The following is a 16,486-nucleotide window of genomic DNA, read 5'->3' on the forward strand; positions in this document are numbered from 1 at the left end:
TTCAGTGTAATCAGCTGTATAATCAGTTGTTAGGTGAGGTATTCATAATCTGCCATTTTCAAAAAATAAATATTCACGTGCTTAGCAACACAAACTTTAACTCAGTTATCTACTTTGCCTGCAGCTCAAAACTCATTTGAATTCATTCATCCTGTAATCTGTGAAAAGTTGCCCTTTATCGTATCGAGCGTCTTCACATAATAGAGTACAATGAGTTTTGATAACGTACATGATAATGTTCACATTCCCTTAATCACATGATACAGTGATCAGACTGACAGTAATGTTGAACAGAGACCATTTTGCTGTGTAGTCATAGACTGTAAGGAGTGAACATAGTCACCGTGACGTCATCCATTGGTTGAGTGTCGTTTTGAAGCCTCAAGTTCGGCATTTTTAGCCGTCGCCATCTTGGTTATTTGCAACCAGAACTGACAAGAGAGGGTGGAGCTAAGTACAACCTAACGCTGAATAAGACACAAGACGTACGAAAAATAAGGAATCATTTTTCTTAAGATTTCATACGAAGCGTTTAATGAGGATATGTTTTAAGCTCTTTGGCACGGAGGAAGAAGATGTATCAATAAGACAACACACACAGCGGGAGAGAGACTTCATTCTCTGCTCAGGTAGACATTACTCTATATCTTTACATAGCAAATATGACATCAACACTATATTTCAAGGTCAAAGCCAACTTTATTGCCACATAAGTGAACTCTTGAGGAAAATACTTAAGATACAAGAAATGTAGAGAATAAACTGAATATAGATATTTGCTTAAAGCACTGCAAAGCATTTCCACAGAGTTTGATTCTTGTCTTCACTATCATGATAATACATTTCATTAACATGAAGGGAATAAAACAAAACATGGCTAAAGATATTAAAATATCATCCTCTAGTGGTCACAAGCAGTTGGTACAACTCATTATTTCCTCTACATTTGAAGGGTTTCATTCCATTTTACTTCCTCACTAACGTAGCATTTTGGAGATTAATCAGTTTCATGAATGGAAAACATCTAAACTGTTGTAACATAAACACATTAGTAGCAATATTTTGTTTGTAACTGAAGGTTTGCACAAACAAATGGTCTTCTGAAGCTCACATTTTCTCATTCTTTATTAACACAGAAAGTAAGCAAATGTTCCAAAAAATTAGAACAGATCAAGCACGGTCATAGAAATGGAATACATAGTAAATACAAGTAAAAAAACATGTGGACTTTGCCTCATCGGAGTATTGTCCCCCAGCAATCAATGGCAACTCCTTCTCTAAAATCTAGGGTTCTTTTGTCCTATTTTACTGTCCCTATATGGACATCCTCCATTAGGACTGACCGGGTGGAGCTACAGATGGCCTGATCAACTATGTAACAATCAAACATCATCCCCATTTCTTGTAAATTCTATTGGTTTAGGTCACGCCCTCAGGTCATCCCACGTCACAAACCAATGTTTTGCCAAATTATTAAATCAATCCTGCTATTTTAATTCAGGTACTTTCCAATTTGTCAGCCATCTGTGTCCGCTCGGCCTCCTCCATATTTTCCACCAGCTCTTTCATTTCCCTACACATTCATTACACATACTTTTACAAGGTCACACAGGGTTTAACAAGATTGTTTTCTGACGTCCTGAATTTGGCGTCAACATCCGTGCGTCGGTTTTCTTCAAAACCATATATTAACACATGATCGAATTAGGGATATTAATAGAAAAAAAGATTTCAATGTTTTTAACACAGTAAAAAACAAACAGTAATCATAAAATTATGTCCAGAAGGGGTGCGTTAAAATCAACAATTACAATGAATAAAAGGTATATATGCTGTATATATGTGTGCCTGTGTGTTTTGAATGTTATCAGCCCATTAAATGGCCGTTACCAGTTGTTATAACTATCATTATAATGCTTCAATAACTCCACGTGTTGACTTTTGGTTTCACAAGGGACACGAACAATGGTCTTCTGGGTGAAAGTCCTGTTTGTTTAACTCATCCATCCACTCCGGCTTCCTCCCAACACGACTGTGTCACTCTTTATAATACGTCACCTGACTTACTCCTTTGCTCCTGTCATAATTACTACGATGGTCGCCGACAAACAATTTTGAACCTCCCTGCGGTGATCCAGCTTACCAATCAACCCAATCTCATGGGAGGCGTATAAATAGCAGGACATTACAAGGAGTGTGTCATGACAATACATTATAGCCTTTTTGCGTGGCATTTATACGCCTCTTTTTGTGTGTCATATTTACGCCAGGCAACAAAACAGCGGTAGCGGATGCAGTTAGGTTTAGGCAACAAAACCAATTAGGTTTAGGAAATATCTCATGGTTGGGCTTAAAATAAAGTAATAGTAAAATACGTATGGACACAATATAACAGAATAACGTCACAAATGTCACTCATGTAAACTAACTCTGAGCGTAGCATACATGGATGCGTTTACATTGCAGTCAATACAGACTACATGGCTTACAAATGACACGACAAAAGCAAGAACGGCGACTTAGTGTCATTCATACGCCATTTAGTACGACCGGGCTGTACCAATAGATGATAACAGCTTACTGAGCCAATTTGGGGGTATGGTGGGACCATATCACTTTAAATCTAAGCTCACGATGACAACAAATAACAGCCATTTAATCGGCTGATAACATTCAAATCAGCTGGATAGAGAGAGAGAGAGAGAGAGAGAGAGAGAGAGAGAGAGAGAGAGATAGAGAGAGAGAGAGAGAGAGAGAGAGAGAGAGAGAGATTGCAGATGTGTTTGTTGTGTGGGTCTTATTTAGGTCTGATAGACCTTGTGTGCAGCTCCTTCTCACACATCCAATAGTGTTGTTCTTGACAGGTACCCACAAACCAGGTCTCCGAGGACGACGAGTCGCGGACGTTTTGCTTAACATATGCGCAACCGGAATATTCCTCAATATCTGAGTACCAACGATTCCAGTTACTAGAAAAAAACACAAACATTAGTGTTTTGATGGATTTCGTGAGGGTGGAACAGTGCAAGACAGTTGTGGGTTGACTGTGTTTGTTTGTATATGTACTGTACATATGTGTTAGAACTGTGATAGACTGGTGACCTCTCCAGGGTGTACCAGGTTGGTTGTGCAACCAACCAGTTAGCATTTATTTGGTGATTTGCAGGTCAAAAGATGTCTGGATGAAATTTCCCATAATTTTGGTTGAAAAGTTTTTAGATTAAGTTACTGTTGTTTCAATATAATTTCAGTGACTAAATGTCAGCGTGTAATTAGGACATACTTCACAATGTAATATGGTAATGTCAATGTGTTGAAACAGTACATTCGCTATTAATCAGGAACATCATTTTATTCATAAACATTCAAAAAGCCTTACGTATAAAACAGTGTGCTTCCATCCACCAATGTCCACTTCAACGAGTAGGTTGACCTTTCTCTGACACCATGCAAGCCCATCCACATTCTGACAGTACCTCCTAAACTAAGGACAATTCTCTGTGGGAAGGAAGTGTACTTTATTCATTTAGTTAGTGAGGTCAACCGTAAATGAACTGGCTGCAATGTAATATCAGTATATTAAGTTTATATGAGAAAAATCATAAATACCTCTTCCAGTTTGTCATTCAAAATCACCAAATGAGATCCTTTGCTTGCACAGTCTTGTTTGGCATTCTCCCAGATGTTTTGCATAGAGGAAAGCTGGTAGCAGGTGGACATGAATGTCCACCATCTTTGGGGACACCTTGAGGCATTTTGTTCTGCTCAGGAACATGCACAGGACAGGACACATCAGGACAAGAGGGGACAGGACAAGACAGGTCAAGAAAGGACAAGATGGGACAGAAAACAAGGACATAAGACATTGCAAAACAGGACCGGAGAGGACAAAACCAGACAGAGGACAGGACAGGGTATAACATTATGAGCAAGGAGATGTGGTCAAAGTAAAACAGGACAAGACAGGACATAAGAGGAGGCAGCACAGGGTAGGAAAGTAGAGGAGAGGAGAAGACAGGAGAGAAGACAAGACCTGATGATGGCACTAGATGAAAAGTCAGAGGATCACCAAAGTCAGTCTTTATACCGACTGAATGACATTGCCTCCCCTAAAAATATATGAATTAATACAGGTTTCAAAAAACAAACTCACGCATTTCAAGTTCCTTTATTTGATTTTGTTGTTCGATGACCGTCTTGTTTAACGTCTTCTTGTCTTCGATCAGGCGGCTGTTACTTGCCTGAAGCTTTTTCTTTTCCTTTGCCAGTTGAGGTTTCTCTTGAACCAGTTGGTCTCTCTCTTGAACCAGTTGGTCTCTCTCTCGAACCAGTTGGTCTCTCTCTCGAACCAGTTGGTCTCTCTCTAAAATCAGGACTCCCATGTCACCAGCTGACATCATGGTGGAATTGCCAATCGTGACGTTGTTAGAACACCCAACTAGAAAGGGAAACAGATGAGAAGTTTGTGATCCCTGATGTTTCTCACTTAAAGGGACTGTTTGTAACTTCTTAAACGTATAAATCAATCCGGGTCGATGTCCCATGCGCGCTCGCGTGTGGCTACGCTGTTCAGACAAGACTCCAACACAAACTACACGGAAGCACCAAAACCGCAAAGTTTTCTCTAGTGAAGCCCATCTTGCAAAACAGTGTTGGCCGCGGTCGGAGGACGCAGGGGAGACCGTAGCTTTGGTCTCTAGGGCCGGAGTCTCTGCTGTGCTCTGCTCAGCTGCCTGCCTGCCTTCACTCACACACCGCACTCGTTCTCGCTTGCTCTTTCGCTCCGCTCACACGTGCATGCGCGCACACTGCAAACTGCAGAAGAGTTAGTTAAGCTTTGAGAATATCTAGTAAATGTACATTGGACGTTTATGCAGAAATAAATAGTACAGCTCCTCCAGACCAACTGTACTTAGCTCCACCCTCTTGTGTAACTAGCGTTTCTAGAAAAAACAACATGGTGACGGCCAAAATGTCAAACTCCAATGGGTGTCCACTTCTTATACACAGTCCATGGTAAAATGTTACAATTGACAAATATCTGTAAGAATTTATTACTGAAAATGGTGTTTGTTGTCATTTTCTGGTGCAATTCTTATTATTGTGTCTACCTTGCTACCCACAACATGATAGAAATATATACAGTACGTTTACATTTTCTCCTGTTTTTCAAATGGGTTTTCATTTGCCGGACAGAAGATTCACTTCCTTTTCTTTTTTGTGGTGACATGTGGAAGGTGGGGGCTGATACTCACCAGCTCGTAGTCGAAACGAAACATTGAGAGCGGCCTGTAGGATGCACAGCAGGCCAAAGCTGACTCCCACCAACCTGTAGATTTTTGACCCTCCTACAGGTAAAAACACACATACCACTCAACATCAGGAAAAATGCAGTTGTATTTTGATCTCTGTGGATTACTGGTGCATATTTTAGCACTTTTTCCAACTGTGTATTTTATCACTGTGTGTATAATAACCAACTTAAACCAAAGAACAGAGAGACTTACAGAAGAATAAATAGATTATACTGAGGTTTTGCAGAAGAGATGACATCCTCAAAAACTAAAAGGAATTGTTTATATTTAAAGATTTCTATGAAAATTCCTAAAATATCACTGATGTAAATATGAGTTGAAACCTTGTATTTGATCACTTGCTGCACCTAATATTTAACTTTCAAACAATTGAAAGGAGACACTAGTACTATACATGCGCATATTTAATGCACAAACTTTATGAAAGTAACTCACTAGAGAGGCTAACCAAAATGTGACTCCTTTATTTAAGAAAAAGTACTAATACCACACTGTGCAAATACTCCACTACAAGTAAAATACCTGCAATCAGAATTAAAAGAATGTATATCAGCAAACTTTACTTAAAGTATGAAAAGAAAAGGTACTGATTGTGCAGTAAAATGTTCAGTGTTTTACTATTATGTATGATGTTTCTGGATTAATATTACTGCTGCATTAATCTGTATGTTGCATTTTACTACAGTGGATGTTTTTTAACTCCTTTATATACTGTTGGCCAGTTTAATATACAGCAATGCATCATATTCTATAAGGTCATCATGTGTTAGCGTTGCTGTCCTATGATAACAAAGTATCTCGAAAAGTCAACTGTTCATGAGGTCAAAAAACAGCCCTGTTTTCAGTTCAGATGATGCATTTTCCAGCTGATCCAATATGCTTTTTAAATAGTTTATTTAGCTTAAGAAGTAAAAGAATTTTCTCAACACATAAGGGAACACTTGATCCTTCAGTTTATCACAAACATTAAAAATCAACACATCAATCAATCAACACATCAACACAACAATCTGGAGATACATGGTTTTCACTGGACAGGAAGGGGATGAAAAAATTGTGATCTGAGAAGTAACTAATCGGTCGTTTTGGTCTTAGTCAACGAAGATTTCTTTTGTTGATTAGTCAATTTCTTATGCTTTTTCATTCTGAATGACTTATTTCCAAGAAACTTATGAGCACATCTCTGGTAAACAGAAGATTTCACAATCTGATTTGAAAGCAAGGGACTCGCCACAGCACCGTAGTACTTAAAGGTACGGTTGGCAATCTTCAGAAACCACCAAGAGTACACTAGATGTTAAAAATGATCCAACTGAAAAACTGAGCCCAGTTTTGCCAGCTGAAAATTAATCATGCCGACTGATTATGTTGCAATGCAACAATAAAAGTTTTGTCACCAATCACAGAGTTTAGATGACAACAGAAAAGACAGTATTGACTAAACCAATAAAATCATTTGTGTGTACAATAACTGACAAATATTCCTCAAAATTGACATTTTTCACTTGCAGTAAACAAACTTTCTATCACCAGCAGATGTAACATACAGTAAGTGTTTCCACCTAAAGTCACTGGAAACACTCTGTGAGTGTGTTGAAGCTCTTTCTTTGGGAAAAACATATGGGAAGTCATGCTATTTATGTGTCTGGTTTATTGGTAACAAAACAAAAGAAGAAAGAAGAACTTGCTATTCAGCATCAGCAGATTCACTCAGGAAATTGTGTTAAAGAGATGAGGCAATAACTCCGTGTTGGATGACAAGGGATCACTGATCAAATAAGCTGCAAACGCCACCGCTAACTGTTGTAGGCGATGCCGAGGGGTTACGAACACCAATATGAAGCTGACATTCGTGGTTTTTAGTGAAATGTATTTAGTGGTTTCCATTAAATTTGGTACAACCATTCATGTTCCTCTCAGGATGAATTGTAATAGCGTTGGTGATCCACTGAATAGGTCAACATTTTAATTTCTGCAATACTTTGGTTTAAGACCAAATATCTTCAAAACTATTTTTAGATAAATGTGAATGTACAACAGATGTTTTCGTGTTAAACAACATTATTTTACTGTCTCTTTGACATCCCATGTGTTGACAATATTATTTAAAGCTCCGTTTATTAGTGTTAAGAACACTAATTAATAATCTTTGCACTTAAATTATTCTATTTTTGCCTGTGTCAACTTGCCAATTACCAATACCAATTTTCAACACCAGAGTTCTAATAATACAAATTTGACATTTTTAAATATCTGAGTCTTGGTCCTCAACTGATTTCTAACTCATTCTATCTCTCTAATTCTCCACAAGGGAAGCTATGTGCATTCATCATTAGTGAAGACACTGTTGAGCCTCACTGCATGTCCCCACGCAGGGTGACATGGCGGAAAATAGAATCCTTTTTACCAAAGAAAGAGGATCTTCTAACTTCCTTACTCCAAAAATACATCAGCTAAATGTTGCGTCAGCCTCATGATGCAGAGACTGAAAATTGTATGTTGAACTCTTCAGGGAAGTACTTTCTTTAAACACTGTAATGGGATTACCAAAAGTTTGCATTTCCTCAGATATTTCATTAAATTCATTTGATGGTAGTTTCTTATAAAAACAGCATTCACACACCATACCACTCAATACCACACTATTTTATTTCCCTTATGACATCCTGCATAAAAAGTATTTAAAGCAAGGGTCACCATCTTTTTTCTTCTGAGAGCTAATTTAACAAAATTAAAGTGGCCGAGAGCTACACACAGCGCCACCAAGTTGTACATCGCCAATAGCAGACATCATTTTTGTCTTACTTTCATGGTCCTTTAATAACATTGCAGCCACAGCAGTCATCGTTTCTATTACAATCCCGCCATAGGTGAAGGGCTTTTTGTTTCGTTAGGATGTGCGCCACTGAACGAAGCCTTTGTTGCTGCGTTGCCTTCCTTTGCCAGCTTGGTAAACAGACTTTTGTCCTTTAAGCGTTGTTTTCAGCTCCTTTACCTTCTTTGTTCGTAGACTGCTACCAGGCAGAAAGTCCCATGAAAAAATGCTGTGAACTTTGGTGAAGTGGCGCTCGACGTTACATCTTTCACCGACTGACACGCTTGCAACGCAAATGAGACACACATTTGTCATTACCCATTCCTCATTAAAATAGTATATTTTTTGCTTTTTATTGGCATGGCTATTTTCTGCGGTCGTTGTCAAATCTGGTGTACGCTTGCTGGTCTGCTAGCATCGCCGAATGTTACTGCAGCACTGATGTCGAGAAATTTTAAAGCAGCGCAACTTGTTTAATTGTCGACTGATTGGCAAGTAATCATTTTGTGTCAGAAGGGGGCATAATGTCTGTGAATTTGATTGGATAGAAATTTAAACCGGTTTACAATGTGACTTTGTGTTACCACATTTATGTCCATATTCTTTTAACCTTTAGTGAGCCCATAAACACAGGTAGTGAGCTACTGGTAGCTACAAGCCAAGACAATACACACACAAGTTGGATATGTGACTAGATAAAATGACATGTAACATGCACACTGACTCCCCACAGTGGCTCTAAATAGGTCAAATTTGCTTCTAAAGCACGTTTCATTGAGCTGTATCTCAAAGTGCTTCAACAAATGAACCCATAAACACACATAGCTAATTAACAGACACAGATAAATTATAATACCTTTCCTTCAGGTGTATATAATGTTTAGAACAGTAAAGATTAGGTGTGTGTGAAACACTTCAGAAGTCAGAGGCCACACCAATAGTTTAGGAAACCTAAAATGAAAATATAACAGAAAAGTGGAACAGAAAGAAGCACAAGAAATCAAAGCTCATAAGTCAAAAAATAATATTCAGACCTGGATGGCAATTTTCTCTCTTCTCCAAACTGTTCCTCCCTTCATCAACTGGTGAATTGACGTAGAGTTCCATGTCCATTTCTTTGACAGAGTTGAATCATGTGTTAAGAGATGGCAATGTGCTGTCCTACAAAATGTAGGCCTACTATATACTTGGTGGGTGTGTAGATAAATTCATCATTGCCCATCTATGGATACCAATTTCCCAATGACAGTTGTGTCATCAAACCACAAATGACCGTTCAGTAAACTCTATTGCGTATTCAACCTGAACCAAACATTTAGTGTCCGGATGCCCTCACTCACAGGAAGTCATGATTGTATTATAGATAAGAGATCATTTCAAAAGCAAAACTCTGTTGTTAAGGTCATCAGGTTCACTGACAATTCCAGTGAAAGATAGCTTGGTTTAGAAAGTGATCAATTTGATGACACTAACAACAAAGCCACGACTAATTGTTTAAGCCAGCGCAAAAGGTGTTACAGATGCAGTTCTACACTACCCTATTACCCGGACAAAGATAAGCTAACGTTAGGTAATGATATGCCAACTGAATGCAAACAAAACCTTGGCTAATATTTTGGCTAATTTGTGTCTGACTGTTTATTATATACGTATATAACATTTCGTCTTTTGAATCTTATTCGCTGCGTAGTGTTTACTGTTAGTTGAGCAGTTCTTTGACACTTGCAGTAAACAGACAGCGAATGGCACTCTCGCCCTTTATCCTTCAAAAATGTCCGACTTGCCGTCAGTGACGTCACATTCTTTGTAACTTTGTAAAATCAATTTCAATATGAGCTGTTGAGTTTGTTTTGGAATCGTTCCCCAGTGATATAAAAAATACTTAAAGCAACTAAGACCTAGAAGTTTCTCAAACTCAGGCTCCACTTCTCTATTTTCTGGCTATCGCACCTGAAGGATGGGGGCAATCTACAAAGGATGGTGTCACAGATGTCACCTTCATGTTTCCTTTAAGTCAAGTGATTTCTGGAAATTGCATAGCAGTTATGGTTTACAAATTGAATCCGAGCAATGAAAACACTTTCCGTCTTGAGTTTGACTATTTTACTCAGTGTACAACAAAGTGGTGAAAGAGGCATATACAAAATATATATACTGGAAAAACAAAGTTCGGAAACTTGTGTTTGGTCGATTATTTCTCTGTTGTTACAATGCTAATTGGCATTGTATTTTACATCGTTGGAAAGCCTGTTTATTTACCTTCGCAATGATGTCCAACTTGTAAGGATCATGCATTTGTGGGATGAGCAGCACAGCTGATTATGTGGGGAGCGCCCAAGAAAAATTCGCCAAAATGCTCCGTCAATGGTAAACAGTGTATTCTCCTGTTGGTATTGACTCTTGTTTTGAGTTGTTTGGTGGATTGGATGATTGAACTGGATTGGATGAAACACAAGTTTCCGAACTTTGTTTTTCCAGTTGATATATGTGATATATTCATAGAGACTTTCTAACTTCTAACTTTCTAAAATAGCAACTTAAGGAAAATGTAAAGGGAAAATCAGAGTCCACACAGTTTAAAAATTAATAAAAAAGCTATGTTCTCACTAAATACAGACATACAGTAAATGAGTCATTCTCTAATTGGGGGTAAATTCCATGTCCTTTGATGATAATGATATTTTTTCTAACTGTTTTCTTCAAAAATATAATATTTTACAGATTAAGGGAAAGCATATTATAAGATAAGACATACATTTTGTACACACTATGTTTAATTTAGATTGAAATTGTCATGATGTTCCTAAATAGAGTTTTTGCAATGTCCATTTTTTCAATTGAGTGGCTCTTAGCCTCAGAATAATGATTTTAAATCATTAAAGTTAACGTTATTTGTTTATTATTTAAAAATTCTGAATACTTTATGACTTTACTTTCACATTTAAATTATATAAATATCTTAGTTTATTAATATTTGAAAAAGTTCTGCCAACTATGTTACTAACAGAGCATCCCCCTGCAACTAAGATATGGTTTGTTCCAAAACCATGTGACCAGCATCACAGGATGTAATTTCTCTGTCCTCTCATTTTTTTAAATATTTTATCTGTAATAACGCATTGTCAAGGAGCATATTAATTGACTATCAAACGATGTTGGGTACATTGTTATGGTTTACAATACTTTTATGATTTTAATTAAAATATATGTTGAAATTTAAGCTTAACCTGATAAAGAAAATGACTAGCCATGCTAGGCCCACCATAGAAATTATGGGCAAAAATAGGGAAATCGTCAACTATGTTACTTGTCAATTAAAAAATGTATATATTACACTGAAGGAATATTTTAACTTAAACCCCTGATGTTTTTTTTGAGAAAGCACATTGCCTTTTTACTTTTTTGTTCATGTGAAATATACCCCCAATTATAGAATGATCCAAATGTCGTACAGTAAAAGTGCATTTTAAGACAAGCTACATGAGACCCCAAATTGCTATATGTCCTATGACAGATGACAACTGCTTGAATCATTATAAACTGATCAATGAAATAGAATGCTGCATTCAAGGCAACATAAAAGTGTTATTATGCAATGGCAAAAAAACTTAACAATGGAAAAGATAACGTTCAAAGATCAAAGTAAGGTGCAACTGAAAGTGTCTGTGGTCAAAGGGAATGGAAACACTGCTGTATAACTGAGCGCAGAGATACGTATCCTCCACCCACACCACAGCAGACACACTCACATCGTGCAGATCATACATCTCAGGTCATGATGCTTTCAGCTTGCCTCTGCCATTTTGAACTCGACCTGAGGCCCTCGTGTTCATCTTTAGTGTAACCTTCCACAGTGTGTGTGTGTGTGTTGGAGAATGATTTGGCTTACTGGACTTAAGGTGCTGTTGTGGGTGACTTTGTGTGTGTCGTCTGCCAAGGAAGAGAAAGGTTAGTAGACAGCTTTTTATATGTGGACTTCTTCACACTTTTTTGTTTTCTTGGTACAAGATGCTGGATACATCATAGGGTATTCTTATAAGACACAAGTAATACTTCAATAATTATACAGTTGACCAAGTTTCGTCTGAACTGCTTTAGCTTGTTAAAATCAATTGTCTGTTAGTTGACACTGGCGGAAGGGAAACCAAGCTTGGATTTATGAGTATAGTCTATAAAAAGCCTATAAAGTATCATTATAGTGTGACTTACAAGTTGTTGTTTTTAAATATACAGTATATATTATATATATATTTTGTTTTCTTGATTTATTTATAGTAATTGCATGTATTAAAGATGGTGTTGTGTGTGTTATATGCTCCAGGAAAACCACAACTTGTGGGTTTTACTTTTCGGTATTTGTACGTATTAAACAAACAAGGTATATCATTTTATTTAGTAACCTTTAGAGGTGCTGATAGGTGGATTTTGTTACCTTTGGACAGAGCCAGGCTAGCTTTTTATTCCACAGTTTCCATACTAAGCATAGTAAGCGAAGATAACCGGCTACTGGCTGTAGACGTATATATACTGGACAGATAGAGAGTGGCATCAATCTTCTCATCTAACATCTCAATATGGAGGTGATTAAGTGTATTACCCAAAATGTTGAACAATTCCTTTAATCTATTTAAAGTAAATCAATGATTTTGTAAGATTAAAAGAAGCTGCAAACCGCCTAATAACTATTTTGTTTCCTTTGTGCTGTAGATACCTTAGAGGTGCAAACCATCACCAACAGACACATCACTCCTGCCAGAGGCTCATCAGTCAAACTATCCTGCATTGCATTATATGACTTTAAGCTCTGCGGCAGTCTGCTGCGTGTTGGATGGTATAATCTCACTGAGCTGACTGACCCCCGCAAGTACTTCACCACAGTAAACGAGACGGTCTCTGATGACAACCGGAGACGCAGACAGGTCGTGACAGAGATTCTCAACCTGACACCAGAGGACAACGGCCTATATCAATGCCAGGCTCGATGTGATAGTGGAGAGACATCACCGGGACATTACATCAACATCACTGTCCAAGGTATTGTCGTGAGGAGGAACATTACATTATCTCTCATTAATGTAACTTTGAACTTTAAGTAGACTATGTTTTGACATCAATATCCTCGGCTCATGAATACAATTTTGTCGGCTCTAAAAAAGCAATTCATCTGAAACAGGGAAATAGTAAAATACACTGGTATTAAACCATGTTACAGCTTGGCCTGTCCACCACTTTGGTACTGTGACTGAAATATATCAACAAGTATTTAATGGATTGCCATGAAATTTTGCACATGCATTCATGTTCCCCTGAGGATGAATCCCATTTACTTTCTATATTGCTCCTGTAGAATGTATATTATCTTTCTTAAAGGAACAGTGTGTTGGATTTAGCGACCAAGCGTTGGATTTGCCAAACGTGTAGGAGAACTACGGTGGCCGATGTGAAAACACGAATGTCCCTATCTAGGGCCAGTTGTTGTAAGAGTTACGTAGTTCATTTGGAGGAGAGCCAGTGTTTAGTGTTTACGTGGGAAGTGAGTGGTGAAGCAAGAGAGAGAGAGAGAGCGGTGGCGAATGTGTGAGGGTGAACAAGTGGGCTAGTAAGATTACAGCTGTCTTGTGCTCCACTAGCTCCACAAGTGAGCTATTGGAGCACGAGACAGTTGTAGTTTGTGCATGAATAAATGCTTCAGCTCCTTAAGACCAGTAGAGGTTTCCTGTGTCATGTTTCCCGGCGGCTGAGTGGAGTGACGGGGGGGTTAACTCCAGAGCGAGTAACGCCATCGACTCCGGCCAAAGCAGGAAAAGTTAACAGTGTTAGGTTTGTCCATTCTGGGCTACTATAGAAACATGGCGGTCGGCTCCATGAAGACGACCCGCTCCATGTAGATATAAACGGCTCATTCTTAGTTAATTTATACACTAAAGAAAACATACTTATTATTATTATATTCCATTTCTGCCAATAGATATACACACTGTTCCTTTAACTAGATACCGTGGAAGGGAGGCAATTTTATACTCTATTATACTCTATACTATAGATGCTCACTGACGTCTTGTTCTGCTCTGTTATGTTCTCTTGCAGGTTGATCATCTGACTGAGTAGGCTCTGCTCACACAGGAATCAAATCTTCCAACAAGTTGAGTGCACCAGGCTCTACTTTCCAAAAGCATCTTGAGACAAACTTAATTTTTCTTCTATTTTACTGTATAAGTGAATGAAATAAATTGAACAATGATGAAGTTTAACAATGTCTTTTTTTTTCAAAGCAACATTTGTTTGGTCTTTTTATGTTTCATCATCTATTGTCAGCAGATCAAAGATCGACAATATGACTAGACGTTAGCCAAGACAACTAAGGTTACTTAAGTATAAGTTAGTGACTTCTTAGCATATAACAATCCAAGCAGTAGTTTTAATACTTCATTTAACATCTTCATCAAATTGTGTTATCTGCTGATTATTAAAATTTCTAATAACAGGGAAGAAACATCTGGTTCAGAAATTATTTCATATTAATAATAGAGGCATGCTGGATTTTAAATAGTTCTGGAAACAGACCGTTTCTTACTGTTACACTTTATATAATAATGTCTAACAGTGCCAACTATTGGCAGAACAGAAACATGAATCCCAATTCGGATATACTGATATTTGCATTAGGGTGGGTGATATGATGATATGTATGTTGCAAAACAGTATAAATGTGTCAACCATCAGATATTTTGCCATGTATGCATTAGGTTGTTTTATTTTGTGAATATTGTATTTTTGTAAGATTTTGAATAAATGTAATGAAGTACCCCGCTTGGTAACCCTTTATAATAACCATCATTAATAAATTAAACATTAGTTAATAGTACTGTTAATGTTAAAAAAATGACATGATAATAAATAATGTTTACTAATTATTAGTAATGCTATAATTTGTCAGTTTATTGTTGCACACATTATAAAATAACATCAGTAGCAATAGCCACCCAAATAATGTTTATATACTCAATATTAATATTTAGATAGTATATAAAACATTATACTGTGTGCAACAATAAACTGTGAATAATAGTTTACTAATGTAGTCAGAATATAATTGTTATCTCTTATCAGCTATGGTACAATATATAATTTATAAACTTAATATTTCATAGTACACAAACTGATAAAATAACATAAATTATAGCATTACTAATAATTAGTAAACATTATTAATCAGCATTTCATTGTTAACAGTAAAATAACTATAAACTCAAGTTTAGTTAACTATCAATTTACCATTCATTAATAATGATAAGTCAGGAATCTAAAATGCTGAATTAGCCAAAAATAGTCATTCTTGTGACCAGTAACAAACGGGATAAGCGGTTGCAGATGATGTATGATGATGATGGATGGATGTATTACACAATACATACAGGATTTGATCCATATTGCCCACCCCTAATTTACATCAGGACAAACACAGGATTGCAAAATGATTTGGCTCTGTGCCCAAAGTCAAAATAATAATAATAATAATAATATTATATATACAATGATTATGTCACTGGGCTGTTGTGTCGAGTGTGGAGAGAGCTTCTGCAACAACAATTCAACGGAGAAAACAAACTCTTTAAGTACCTGCTGATTTGCCTGTGTAGATACTGATCAGATGCATAATAGCTGATTGTGTCAAGGTGTGAAAAGCCACAGCAACCATCAACAACAACATTTGTATCGAGGCCGCAACTTGTTTGTAGCACTCTGAGCAATCCGCCCTCATTCAATTTCCTCATCACTACTGTTTGAGAGCACAAAGCCACAAACTCAGATTTTCAAATCACATTTACCAATGATGATAATCCCCACAAAACATGATGAGTCCTTACTTGCTGTAGTAATTTTGATTGAGAACCAATGTTTTTTATTATTTGTGCAAATCATTTAATTCAGCACACGATCATTGATTGCAACTGTTGAAAAGCCATAACAACTGAAACATATGTTTGTTTTTCATCACACTAACTGGCTATAGAGGCCAAACCACAGGACAGGAAACTGCATCAGTTACAGTGTACGGTTTCGAAACTATGTTTAAACTAACACTCACGTATTCAGGTATGTCTTCGTTCGTGGTTTTCTATCTGTGTAAAAGGACGTCTGAGTGCAGTTAGTTGGAACTTCACAATTATGTTTCATAAACAGTTTGTCCCTTTGACCCTGATCTGAGAAGAGTTTCCAGTTTTACATTAAGGGAGATTAGAATAATAATTTGTATCTATACCCGCTGCGTGGCTCTAGTGATGGAAATGTCAGTCTGTTGATCCACCACTTTGGTCCAGAACTTAAGCAGGACATTTTTTAAAAACATTCATGG

The 16,486-nt window shown here is 37.2% G+C and overlaps 2 protein-coding genes across 2 annotated transcripts; one reads left to right on the forward strand and one right to left on the reverse strand.

Annotated features, from left to right (window-relative positions):
• Positions 1-1,058: 1,058 nt before the first annotated feature.
• Positions 1,059-9,423, reverse strand: LOC141778596 (uncharacterized). The gene is made up of 6 exons (XM_074652958.1): positions 9,165-9,423; positions 5,256-5,348; positions 4,154-4,438; positions 3,610-3,761; positions 3,380-3,498; positions 1,059-2,969 (listed from the first exon to the last, which is right to left on the reverse strand). Exons 1-6 carry the CDS (start codon positions 9,241-9,243, stop codon positions 2,798-2,800), a joined length of 900 nt encoding a protein of 299 aa, XP_074509059.1. The 5' UTR covers positions 9,244-9,423; the 3' UTR covers positions 1,059-2,797.
• Positions 9,424-11,853: 2,430 nt separating this feature from the next.
• Positions 11,854-14,381, forward strand: LOC141778597 (uncharacterized). Its single transcript, XM_074652959.1, has 3 exons — positions 11,854-12,078; positions 12,838-13,164; positions 14,218-14,381. Exons 1-3 carry the CDS (start codon positions 12,006-12,008, stop codon positions 14,220-14,222), a joined length of 405 nt encoding a protein of 134 aa, XP_074509060.1. The 5' UTR covers positions 11,854-12,005; the 3' UTR covers positions 14,223-14,381.
• The last annotated feature ends 2,105 nt before the right edge of the window (positions 14,382-16,486 follow it).

Source organism: Sebastes fasciatus, chromosome 12 (genome assembly GCF_043250625.1).
Source record: "Sebastes fasciatus isolate fSebFas1 chromosome 12, fSebFas1.pri, whole genome shotgun sequence".
Classification (NCBI taxonomy): Eukaryota; Metazoa; Chordata; class Actinopteri; order Perciformes; family Sebastidae; genus Sebastes; species Sebastes fasciatus.

Coding starts and splice junctions, on each gene's coding strand:
- LOC141778596 (XM_074652958.1), bottom strand. CDS start 9,243: ATGGACATGGAACTCTACGTCAATTCACCAGTTGATGAAGGGAGGAAC. Junction 3,762..4,153: donor AATAAAGGAACTTGAAATGC/GTGAGTTTGTTT, acceptor GTTCCTGAGCAG/AACAAAATGCCTCAAGGTGT. Junction 2,970..3,379: donor GGAAGCACACTGTTTTATAC/GTAAGGCTTTTT, acceptor GTTTTTTTCTAG/TAACTGGAATCGTTGGTACT.
- LOC141778597 (XM_074652959.1), top strand. CDS start 12,006: ATGATTTGGCTTACTGGACTTAAGGTGCTGTTGTGGGTGACTTTGTGT. Junction 12,079..12,837: donor GTCTGCCAAGGAAGAGAAAG/GTTAGTAGACAG, acceptor TTTGTGCTGTAG/ATACCTTAGAGGTGCAAACC.